The 10,973-nt window shown below is 41.6% G+C and overlaps 1 protein-coding gene across 1 annotated transcript in view; it reads left to right on the forward strand.

Annotated features, from left to right (window-relative positions):
* The window catches only part of PTPN22 (protein tyrosine phosphatase non-receptor type 22), a 230,343-nt gene that overhangs the window by 145,087 nt on the left and 74,283 nt on the right, over window positions 1-10,973 (forward strand). The window contains exon 8 of the mRNA XM_082246091.1: window positions 4,653-4,795. Within this exon, the coding sequence (XP_082102217.1) occupies window positions 4,653-4,795 (143 nt within the window). The remainder of the gene's footprint in view (window positions 1-4,652; window positions 4,796-10,973) is intronic.

Consider the following 10,973-nt stretch of genomic DNA (forward strand, 5'->3'; position numbering starts at 1 on the left):
GGCTCCTTGATGGGTCACTGTGGGATATTTGTAAAATGTTCTGAGATTTTAGATGTAGGGTGTTGTTTGTGCAGACAAGGAACTTCTTAAAAATTCAGACTAATGTACATTGGATAAATACAGACTCTCTTCTGGTTGGTTAGCCCAGTGTTTCTCAACCTTTTTTTAGTCAAGGCACCCTTTAAAATTCTGCAAAATCAAGAGGCACCCCATTCTAAAATGTAAAAAACAAAACTAATAGTTTTACAAATCACATTAATATTCACACATGTAGGACACCCATCATTAGAGGTGACTTATTCTTCCAAAGCAAATACACCTTAGCACACTGGTGTTTTCTTCTCCCTCACTCGGCCAATGTGAACCCAGTACTGATGGAGTGGTGTAGTGGAGGCAGAGGTGCCCAATGTCCCCCTTATCAACCGATGATGCCTTTGGTTGTTAGGATGCCAGTGTCTGTAAAGTTATAATAATAATATTTGTAATAGTGCACAATGAAAACTTGTGAGTTTCTGTACCTAAAAGGCAAGCTTGATCGACCCGCTGGCTTGTTGACCATATTTGGGCGATTTGGGGCAATTTCTAGGTATTTTTCCAAGGCACCCCTGAAGAAATCTGAAGGTACCCTGGTTGATAAAGTTGGGTTAGCCCTTTAGCATTTGATGTGCTAAACTGTGTATTTACTTGTACCAGTGGACGCCTAAAATATAACTAAAGGCAAAACATTATTTTTAGTTTTTGGATAGAGAGGAGACATATTAGAACACCTGTCAGTTTTTATTGCTGTCTTTGTCCCAATTAGGGAGAATCACCATCTCTATTTGTCCTGTTTACCATTATCATTTAAAGTGAAAGTAAAAGAAAATCCCAAATTTTGGGTTGTCTCCAGAAAAGTAATGGAGGGCAAATTGTCCAATGGGGACACTAGTTCTGGTGACCTGGGGGGCCCTAAGGGATTCCCTCAATTTGTAGGGATTTCCTCTCTCTTCCTGTTTGGCCTTGGGACAGGAAGTGAACGTAAATCTCCACAAAAAAGATTTTGTCCATTGTTCTACTTTAAAGTGTATCAAAAAACAAAAAATGAAATATATTGCAGCTTCTTAGATGTGGTGGATGCAATGGTTTTATTTTTTTTAAGCTTTTTTCCTAATTTTAAACCCACGATCCTGGTGGTAGCACACTTCCTGTCCTAGAGTGAAAATGCCTATTCTTGACAGTATATTTAGGAAGTAGCAGCGTTGTTACCCTAGAATAGGAAGTATGCTAGGACTACAGAAAACTTCGCCCTCTCCTAATTTCCAAAAATAGAGGATGGAGGGGGTGTAATGTAGTCCACAGATATAGCTGGAAACAAAGCTAACTTTTATAAGAGCACAGAACAGGCAGAGAACAAAGGAAGATTTTAACCCACAAATGTCTGGCAGGATTATCAGATATTTTATTTGCACATATTGAACAGACATAACCAGGGTTTTTTTTTCAGAGAATAAGTGCAGGAACTCACCCTCCCTGGCCAACTCTCCACCCTAAGCCACACCCAAACCCTGTACCCAGCTACACATTCCTTAGAGGAGAGTAGTACAGAAGTGCCAAATAATTGTAATAAGTTAGGCTTAGAATTGCATATGGCACAATGTGCATGGTTCAGGAATGTGTAAAACACAAAGTACAGGACTAAAGAGTGCATAACACACAAGGCTCAGGAGTGTGTATTGTGCAGTGGAAAGAAGTGTGTATCACACAGGGCGCAGCAAAAAAAATTCCCCCCACTTTTCTTTGCACAAATCCTCAGGCCCGTAATAACCTCACAACCTTCCCACGGCTGCTTCTCTGCACAACCGTCTCTCCCCCTCCCCATTCCAACAACAGCTGCCTCACCTCTTCAGGTAAGTCAGCACTATATGGTATTACACTGTCATCAGAGAGCTCCACCACCAGAGAGCCTACCAGAACTGTAGCACAGAGCCGAGGAGGAGTTTAAAAACTCTTTACTTGGCTCCATGCTACAATGTCTCAGTAGCGGCGACAGGCGGGGACAGAAGCTGCCTCCTGGCCAGTGGCCACAGGCAGCTGTAGTTGTGGCACCTGGACCTGAAGTACTCACCAACAAATGTAGGGCACAAGCCCTAGGTGTCCAGGATTAGTACATAGAAGAGAAAGTGAGCTGTGCAGAGAACTTCCTCTACCGGTTTCTGTGTTTAGTGACAGGCTTGAGAACACGGAACAGGTTTGAAAAAAAAAGCCCTGGATATAAGACAACGCTTTCAATAATGTATTAAACAGACAAAAAGTAAGCAAATAAAAGAAGCTTATATATATATATTTTTTTAAATGCATTAATTGTAGCTTCGCCAGCGCCAGTGCCCATAATTGCAGCCTCCCCAGCGCCAGTGCCCATACATGCAGCCTCGCTAGCACCCATAATTGCAGCCTCCCCAGCGCCACTATACACATCACTTTTAAAAATGTCCAGAAAGCAGCGCCGAGAGGTAGAAGGGGGCGGGCGGCACAGAGGAGAAGGAAGGACGTGCTCTCATCGGAAGTCCCGGCGCCTATGATTGATGTCGGCATAGGAGGCGGGACTTCCGATGACAGCGCGTCCTTCCTTCTCCTCTGCGCCGCCCGCCCCCTTCTACCTCTCGGCGCTGCTTTCCGGACATTTTTTTTTTATATCGGCGTATAACACGCACAGCTACTTTTTCCTCCATTTTTAGGAGGAAAAAGTCAGTGTTATACGCTGATAAATACGGTAACTCAAGACACAGCCAATAATGCCTAAGCCGCTGGCAACAAAAGTGAGTAAACCCCTAAGTTAAAATGTCCAAATTGGTCCCAAAGTGTCAATATTTTGTGTGGCCACCATTATTTTCCAGCACTGCCTTAACCCCCTTGGGCATGGAGTTCACCAGAGCTTCACAGGTTGCCACTGAAGTCCTCTTCCACTCCTCCATGACGACATCATGGAGCCGGTGGATGGTAGAGACCTTGTGCTCCTCCACCTTCCACTTGAGGATGCCCCACAGATGCTAAAAAGGGTTTAGGTCTGGAGACATGCTTTGCCAGTCCATCACCTTTATCCTCAGCTTCTTTAGCAAGGCAGCAGTTGTCTTGGAGGTTTGTTTGTGGTTATTATCATTTTGGAATACTGCCCTGCGGCCCAGTTTCCAAAGGGGGAATCATGCTCTGCTTCAGTATGTCACAGTACATGTTGGCATTCATGATTCCCTCAATGAACTTTAGCTCCTCAATGTCGGCAGCACTCATGCAGCCCCAGACCATGACACTCCCACCCCCATGCTTGACTGTAGGCAAGACACACTTGTCTTTGTACTCCTCACCTGTTTGCCGCCACACACGCTTGACACCATCTGAACCAAATACATTAACATTGGTCTCATTAGACCACAGGACATGGTTCCAGTAATCCATGTCCTTAGTCTGCTTGTCTTCTGCAAACTATTTGCGGGCTTTCTTGTGCATCATCTTTAGAAGTGGCTTCCTTCTAAAACGACAGCCATGCAGACCAATTTGATGCAGTGTGCAGCTCTCATACGTCGTTTTCTTAAAGACAACCTTCCGAATATGATGCTGAGCACATGCACTCAACTACTTTGGTCGACCATGGCGAGGCCTGTTCTGAATGGAACCTGCCTGTTAAACCACTGTATGGTCTTAGCCTTCGTTCTGCAGCTCAGTTTCAGGGTCTTGGCAATCTTCTTATAGCCTAGGCCCTAGGCCATCTTCATGTAGAGCAACAATTCTTTTTTTCAGATCCACAGAGAGTTCCTTGCCATGAGGTGCCATGTTGAACTTCCAGTAACCAGTATGAGAGAGTGAGAGCGATAACACCAAATTTAACACACCTGCTCCCCATTCACACCTGAGGCCTTGTAACACTAACAAGACACCGGAGGCAGGGAAAATGGCTAATTGGGCCCAATTTGGACATTTTCACTTAGGGGAGTACTCACTTTTATTGCCAGCGGTTTAGACATTAATGGCTGTGTGATGGGTTATTTTGGGGGGACAGCAAATTTACACTGTTATACAAGCTGTACACTCACTACTTTACATTGTCATTTTTTCAGTGTTGTCAGATGAAAAGATATAATAAAATATTTACAAAAATGTGAGGGGTGTACTCACTTTTTTGAGATATTGTATGTATATATATTTATGGCTAAAAGATTTTTTTTAAGAATTACTTTAAAATATACTTGCCTACAACCCTTCAATAAAGAAACAGGAAACATCAGGAATGGTAGTAGTACAGTTGTGATATCAATAGATATACTACTACTAGATAATACTAGTGTACTAAAACCTAAATGTACATATTTAGTAGTGAGAATAATGGACAACTTGCAGCTAGGAATCATTTTTAGGTGAGGTGAAATCCAAATAGGGCAATGCCTTAATAAAAGATTATTATAAAATTGGTGTTGAATGATTTTGGTTTTATATGATGCTTTACATTTTGTCAGTAAGAATAAATGCAGGTATAGCAATTGAACGTAATCACCCTCAAAAGTTTTCAGTGTTTTGGGTTTTTTTTTACCTCTGACTTTTTTATCCTTCTGTGTGTATTTCATATTATTGTCATCAGTTCTTCATATTATTTACGTTGCAATATCTACCATTTTTTTCTACAGGAGATAAGAATAGTTTATCAGTTTCATTATAAGAATTGGCCTGATCATGATGTGCCTTCATCTGTGGAACATATTTTGGGCATGATTGAAGACATACGTGCTCTCCAGAAAGATGATAGTCCCCCAATATGTGTCCACTGCAGGTTTGTATATTTTGGCTGGTGTAGGAAAGGGTTAAAAACTTTGACAGCTTGTTGTGTGTGTCCCACGTGGGGGATGTCCTTCCTGTCCCAAGGATTCAACAGGAAGTGAGGGGAAAGTATCTCCCTTAGATGCAGAGCCATTTAAAAAAACTACTCCTCCCTCTATCTCAGGCAAAGATGGCCACCTTGGGTCAGCACAGTCATTCGGAAGAAGCTTGACAGCTGAACTTGTCTGTGAACAGGCACAGTGGCTGGAAAGGCAGCTCAGTACTGCTAAGCCTGTGATTTTTTTAGGCCCCTTTCACACGGGCTTTCAGATCAGGTCCGCCTGTCAGTTTTTCAGGCGGACCTGATCGGATGCTCCATGCACCCCTATGGAGCAGCGGATGTCAGCGGAGACATCTCCATTGACACCCGCTGCTTTCCGATCCGATCCTGTCCGTGAAATCTGGACGGATGGAAACCCTTTTTTCCATCTGTCTGGAGGATCGGACCGGATAGGATCGGATGAAAACGGACAGGCGATCCTTTATCATCTGATCTCCCATCGAGGAGAGCAGGGATCTGACAGCTCCGTCTCTGCACACATATCGGAGACGGAGCTGTCATCCGCCTGCTCAGGGGGGATCGCTGCTGAGCAAAACGGAGTCCATCGGGCGCACCGCCCACGTAAAAGGGGCCTTAGGCTCAACGTTACTGAGCTGCACTGAAAACGAAATGTCCATAATGGACAATCTAGAATCAGTATTGCCCCCCTATGTGCCTTTATGAATGCCACCAGAAGCAGCCATCTCATTCGGCATGAACCTGCTTAAGCAGTTGTCACTAGAACACATTACTTTTGTAAAATTTCCCTTTGTAAAATTTTGATTTGCCATTGCTTTCTGCCTTGGTGACAATGGTCACCAGGGCAAGCAGAGAGTAAATCGCCCCCCAGTGGCAGTCTAATCCTTGTACTTATTCAAAGCTAAGAAGCAAGTTTTGGATATCGGTTATACTTTCAATTGTTTTTTAAATTCTGCATGCTTTAAACGAGTTGAGGACATTGGACCTGCTACAAAACCCCAAATAACTTAACTGACATACACAGTCCTTCTCCCCTGCAGCTGCTCCCTCCCCACATTCACCAGCAATTCCCAGCTATCAAAAAGAAGAGTTGCTTTGTAAATAGAAAACCTATTACAACAGCTACTGTTAAACAGAGGATATGACATAGTGTTCCTGAATATTGTTCAGAGGAATGTTACAGAGATGCCATCTCTGTATCTGCTCTGTTTTGTTAACCTTTTCAGCATTTGGACATGTCTACTACATCTAGAGTCCTAAAAGGTTAAAGTGTCACTAAACCCACAACAGTAAAATCAGTCTGTGTATGCAGTAAAGCAGTGATGGCGAACCGTGGCACCCCAGATGTTTTGGAACTACATTTCCCATGATGCTCCTGTACTCTGCAGTGTAGTTGAGCATCATGGGAAATGTAGTTCCAAAACATCAGGGGTGCTAAGGTTCACCATCACTGCAGTAAAGCATGCTTGATATACTCACTGTGAAACCTAAGGGGTTAATCCTCTGCATTCTGTAAAAAGGCTGTTTTGTCTCCTCTGATCCTTACCTTCTTTTACTTGTAGTTTTTTTTTTTTAATCCATCTGCTGATAGAAAAGAGCCTTGGGGGCACTCTGCACATGCTTAGTTTGGTGTGTATTGCTAGAAAGCTTTTTTATTCTTTTTTTGGGAGGGTGCATGTAAACAAACAGGGCCAAACAGCACTGTCCAGACAGAGGGTCAGGGGTCATGCAGCCTCATTGGACAGTAACAGTATATAAAAGTTTTGGTGCAAAGCACCAGTTCCCTGCGCTCAGAGAGGTGTAGTCTCTAGTCCACCTTATTAGGATCTTGCAGCTGTTTCTGGAGCTGTGGACACGACAACCCGGGAAGAATGCTGCGGCCTTGCTGCCCCTTAAACAACCAGGGAAGTCTGGAAACACTGTGAACAACAAACAAACACAGGGGCGCACCAGCCTAGTGCATTATCCTTTGGAAGGTTTATTTAAAAATAGAAGGATTAAAAATACTCACAAACGAGTTCCTGATAAAAGCATAACACATAAGGAACGCAGTCCTCAGCAAAGGGATCCGTGGGTGAGTCGTCCCCTGAATTCGCGAAGGCAAAGGAGGAGGGCCCAACCCCAATCTGTGTCTTGTTCTAATAGTCATTGTATACTATTTAAGTAAGGGCCCAGACATGCATTTTTAGGCTCTGAGGAAGAGGCTAAGCCTCGAAACGCGTTAGCCTTCGCAAATTCAGGGGACAACTCACCCTCGGATCCCTTTGCTGAGGACTGCGTTCCTTATGTGTTATGCTTTTATCAAGAACTCGTTTGTGAGTATTTTTAATCCTTCTATTTTTAAATAAACTTTCCAAAGGATAATGCACTAGGCCGGTGCGCCCCTGTGTTTGTTTGTTGTTCACAGATCCTCAATGGACAGTCAGAGCTTTAACCAGTGCTCATCCGGACACTAATAGAAGTCACAATCACAGTATGCTGTTGATGAGGCCTCTACCAACAGCCCCAACCCCCCCCCCCCCCAATCTGAAGTTCCTGGGCTCTCCTGCACCACCAAGGAGCCTGGGACTGCTACAAACAGTGCCATGTTAGCAAGTGGGAGTATATTGGGCAACATCTGTTCCTTGGTCTCCTCTACTGACGGTGAACTTGGTAGCACACAGATCTGAGCATTTCTAGGTTCAGAGCTGTCAAGCTCCCATCTGAAAAGACAAGACAACAGAGGATCAAGCACATTGATTCACATTAATTCACTGGAGCAGAGGGCAGGGCAGACATAATAGACACCTCATGTCTCCATAAAGAGTACCTGCCACCTGCCCAATTTGATCAAATAGAGGGCTTTTTAGGCTCCATGTGATAGCAATAAACCTAAATTGCAAATAAATAAAAGTATAAAAATTTTAAAATAATGAGAAAAATAATTTTAGGTACAATATTCACAGTTAATTCTAAACTAATGAGCAGTAAAGGCATTTAAAGTGCAACCTTTTTACAATAACTCTAATTTGTTGCGGTTATCAAGGTTTGACGTATTTTAAAAGTATAGAAGTATAGTGAATGGAGCATAAGTTCAGGGCTGATCCATACCTAGAATTAGAACACAACCAAAAACATGTCCCATTGTACTTTGTTGCAGCCAATGAAGCAAAAATATCTCAAAATAAATATATAAATATTAATATATATATATATATATATATATATATATTATTATTATTATACAGGATTTATATAGCACCAACAGTTTTCACAGCGCTTTACAATATGAGGGAAGACAATACAGTTACAATCCAATTCAATACAGGAGGATTTAGAGGGCCCTGCTCGTTAGAGCTTACAATCTAGAAGATATATATATTTATATATATATATATATATATATATACAGTATCTCACAAAAGTGAGTACACCCCTCATGTTGAACTTCCAGTGACCAGTATGAGAGAGTGAGAGCGATAACACCAAATTTAACACACCTGCTCCCCTTTCACACCTGAGACCTTCTATCATATGTCACCCGGGGAGGGAAAATGGTTTATTGGGCCCAATTTGGACATTTTCACTTAGGGGTGTACTCACTTTTGTTGCCAGCGGTTTAGACGTAAATGGCTATGTGTTGAGTTATTTTGAGGGGACAGCAAATTTACACTGTTATACAAGCTGTACACTCACTACTTTACATTGTAGCAAAGTGTCATTTCTTCAGTGTTGTCACATGAACAAGAAAATATTTACAAAAATGTGAGGGGTGTACTCACTTTTGTGAGATACTGTATGTGTGTGTGTGTGTGTGTGTGTGTGTGTGTGTGTGTGTGTGTGTGTATATATATATATATATATATATATATATATATATATATATATATATATATATATATATATATATCCTTTATAACTATTGACATATCCCCAAGTCCCAGGGGAGATGTTTTTGGTTAGGTTTGACGTATTTGGTATCTATTTAGCCAACGCAACCTCATCTTTTACATAGTGCATAATATTGGGGGGGGTAAATTGTGTTTGAGGGCAAAAAAATAATTCTAAAGCAAATATAAACCCACGATTTACTTGTTTCCCAAAACAGTTGTTTTAAACCCCTGCCTTGAATAACTGTTATAAATACCATTTAGGTTATGTCAGCTCTCGAACAAATTGTAAAGCCATGAACTGGCTGGTGTCACAGCTAATTACATGTACAGTATCTGCAACTGCAGATCAAAGGCAGCTTCCTTGGCTGCAAAAGATAGGAGGGTTTAGATCTACTTTCAAGTATTTTTTTAATGAAAATATAGATTTGATACAGTTGCGCAAATATTCTGCAATTTTAAAACGTTTCAAATACCATCTTTCTATTTTACAGTGCTCCTGTGATTAGAAATGAAAAATGTTCTGGGGGTTTTAAGTAAACTTATAGCCAAATATACAGATTTTAACATCTGTGTGAAAAATTAAAAAAAAAATTCCTCCATGGGAAATGTGGTTAATCTACAGATCAAAGGGATGAGCTTTGCTCTGCATATGATGTCAGTTAAGGAACTTGACAAGTAAAAAAAAAAAAAAAAAAAAAAAAAAAAAGCTAAAGTTTGCTCTTATTTAACCCCTTATTAACCCTTAGTTTACCTTAATCAGCCCTAATTACCCCCTCGCCTTCTCCTTTTAGCTATCATTTTCCTGCTGATTTTTTGTTTATTTCTATTTCTCTAACTTTTAATATTTAAATGCTTTTGTGGCCAAGGACAAACTGAAAAAAAATAATTTTTTTTCATTTTTAAATAGCTTAGCATTAGCAATGCTTTGTACCATAATCATCATTTCTGAGTAATTTTAAAAAAAAGGACAAATTATATAATAAAATGTTACTGTATACTTTTTATCTACAATAACATTTATTTTTAATCAATAAATCCTACGAGCGACCAATTGACAATATAACTGCTGCAAACAATCCACTATCTCACACAGTGTAATTTTTATTTATAACATTTATTTTTAAATTATACAGATCAAATTAGAAAAAAAGCGAGTGAGTTATTTTTTTGTCTGTGGCTTGAATTTAAAAAAAAAAAAAAAGTAAATATTTCTAGACAATATCACCAAAAGAAAGCTTTGTATGTAAAAAACAAAAAACAAACAACACAAAAAACAATGTATGTATTAGTTTGCTATCCTAAATAATAAGGAAGTTATTCTGAATAAATAGGCCCAAAGCAGGAATGTAAAAATGTCTCTGGTACATAAACATGCGTATACAGTATACAGGCGTAAGAGCTTAAGAGCTGAGGTGGTTAAATTTATTTATGTCCACATATACATGCAGACTAGGCTGTCTAGCAAAATTGACACTGACAAGAGAGTAGGATCAAACTAAAACAGTGCCAGAGCCAATGGTAGCAACATTCAGGCCCCATGCACACGGGACGTTTTTAACGCTGCTGTAAGCAGCGTCAGGCGTTTTCTTTTTGCAGCCTAAAAACGCCCCTCCATGTTATTCTATGGCCTCATGCACACTCAGACGTTTTTGAGCTGTAAGTGGCTTAGGCGTTTTTGGGCTGCAACAAGAACCCACCACCTGCGCGTTCTGAGGACCAGCGTTACAGCGTTAAAAACGCCTGACGCTGCTAAAAGCTGAATAACTTTGCTATAACGTTGCTTAACGTGCGTTAAGCCACGTTATACGTTTTTTTTTCTTCCATTCAAAATCAATGGTTCCCTATGGGAGCCTATTGATTTGAATGGAGGTCGCACCGCAACACCGCAAGTCGGATCCGACTTGCGGGGTGACTTGCGCTGTGGGAATCTTGAGGGGGAACTCCACGCCAAAATGGGAAAAAAAACGGCGTGGGGGTCCCCCCCAGGGTTCCAAACCAGGCCCTTGGGGTTTGTTATGGAATTTGAGGGTAGCCCCATGCCGAAAAAACGGCGTGGGGTCCCCCCCCAAAATCCATACCAGACCCTTATCCGAGCATGCAGCCCGGCAGGCCAGGAAAGGGGAGGGGACGAGCGAGCGGCCCCACCCCCCCTGGACCACACCAGGCCACATGCCCTCAACATGGGGGGGTGTTGGTGCTTTGGGGCAGGGGGAGCTCTGCACCCCCCACCTCAAAGCACC

This window comes from Pelophylax lessonae, assembly GCF_965119305.1.
Source record: "Pelophylax lessonae genome assembly, chromosome: 2".
NCBI lineage: Eukaryota > Metazoa > Chordata > Amphibia > Anura > Ranidae > Pelophylax > Pelophylax lessonae.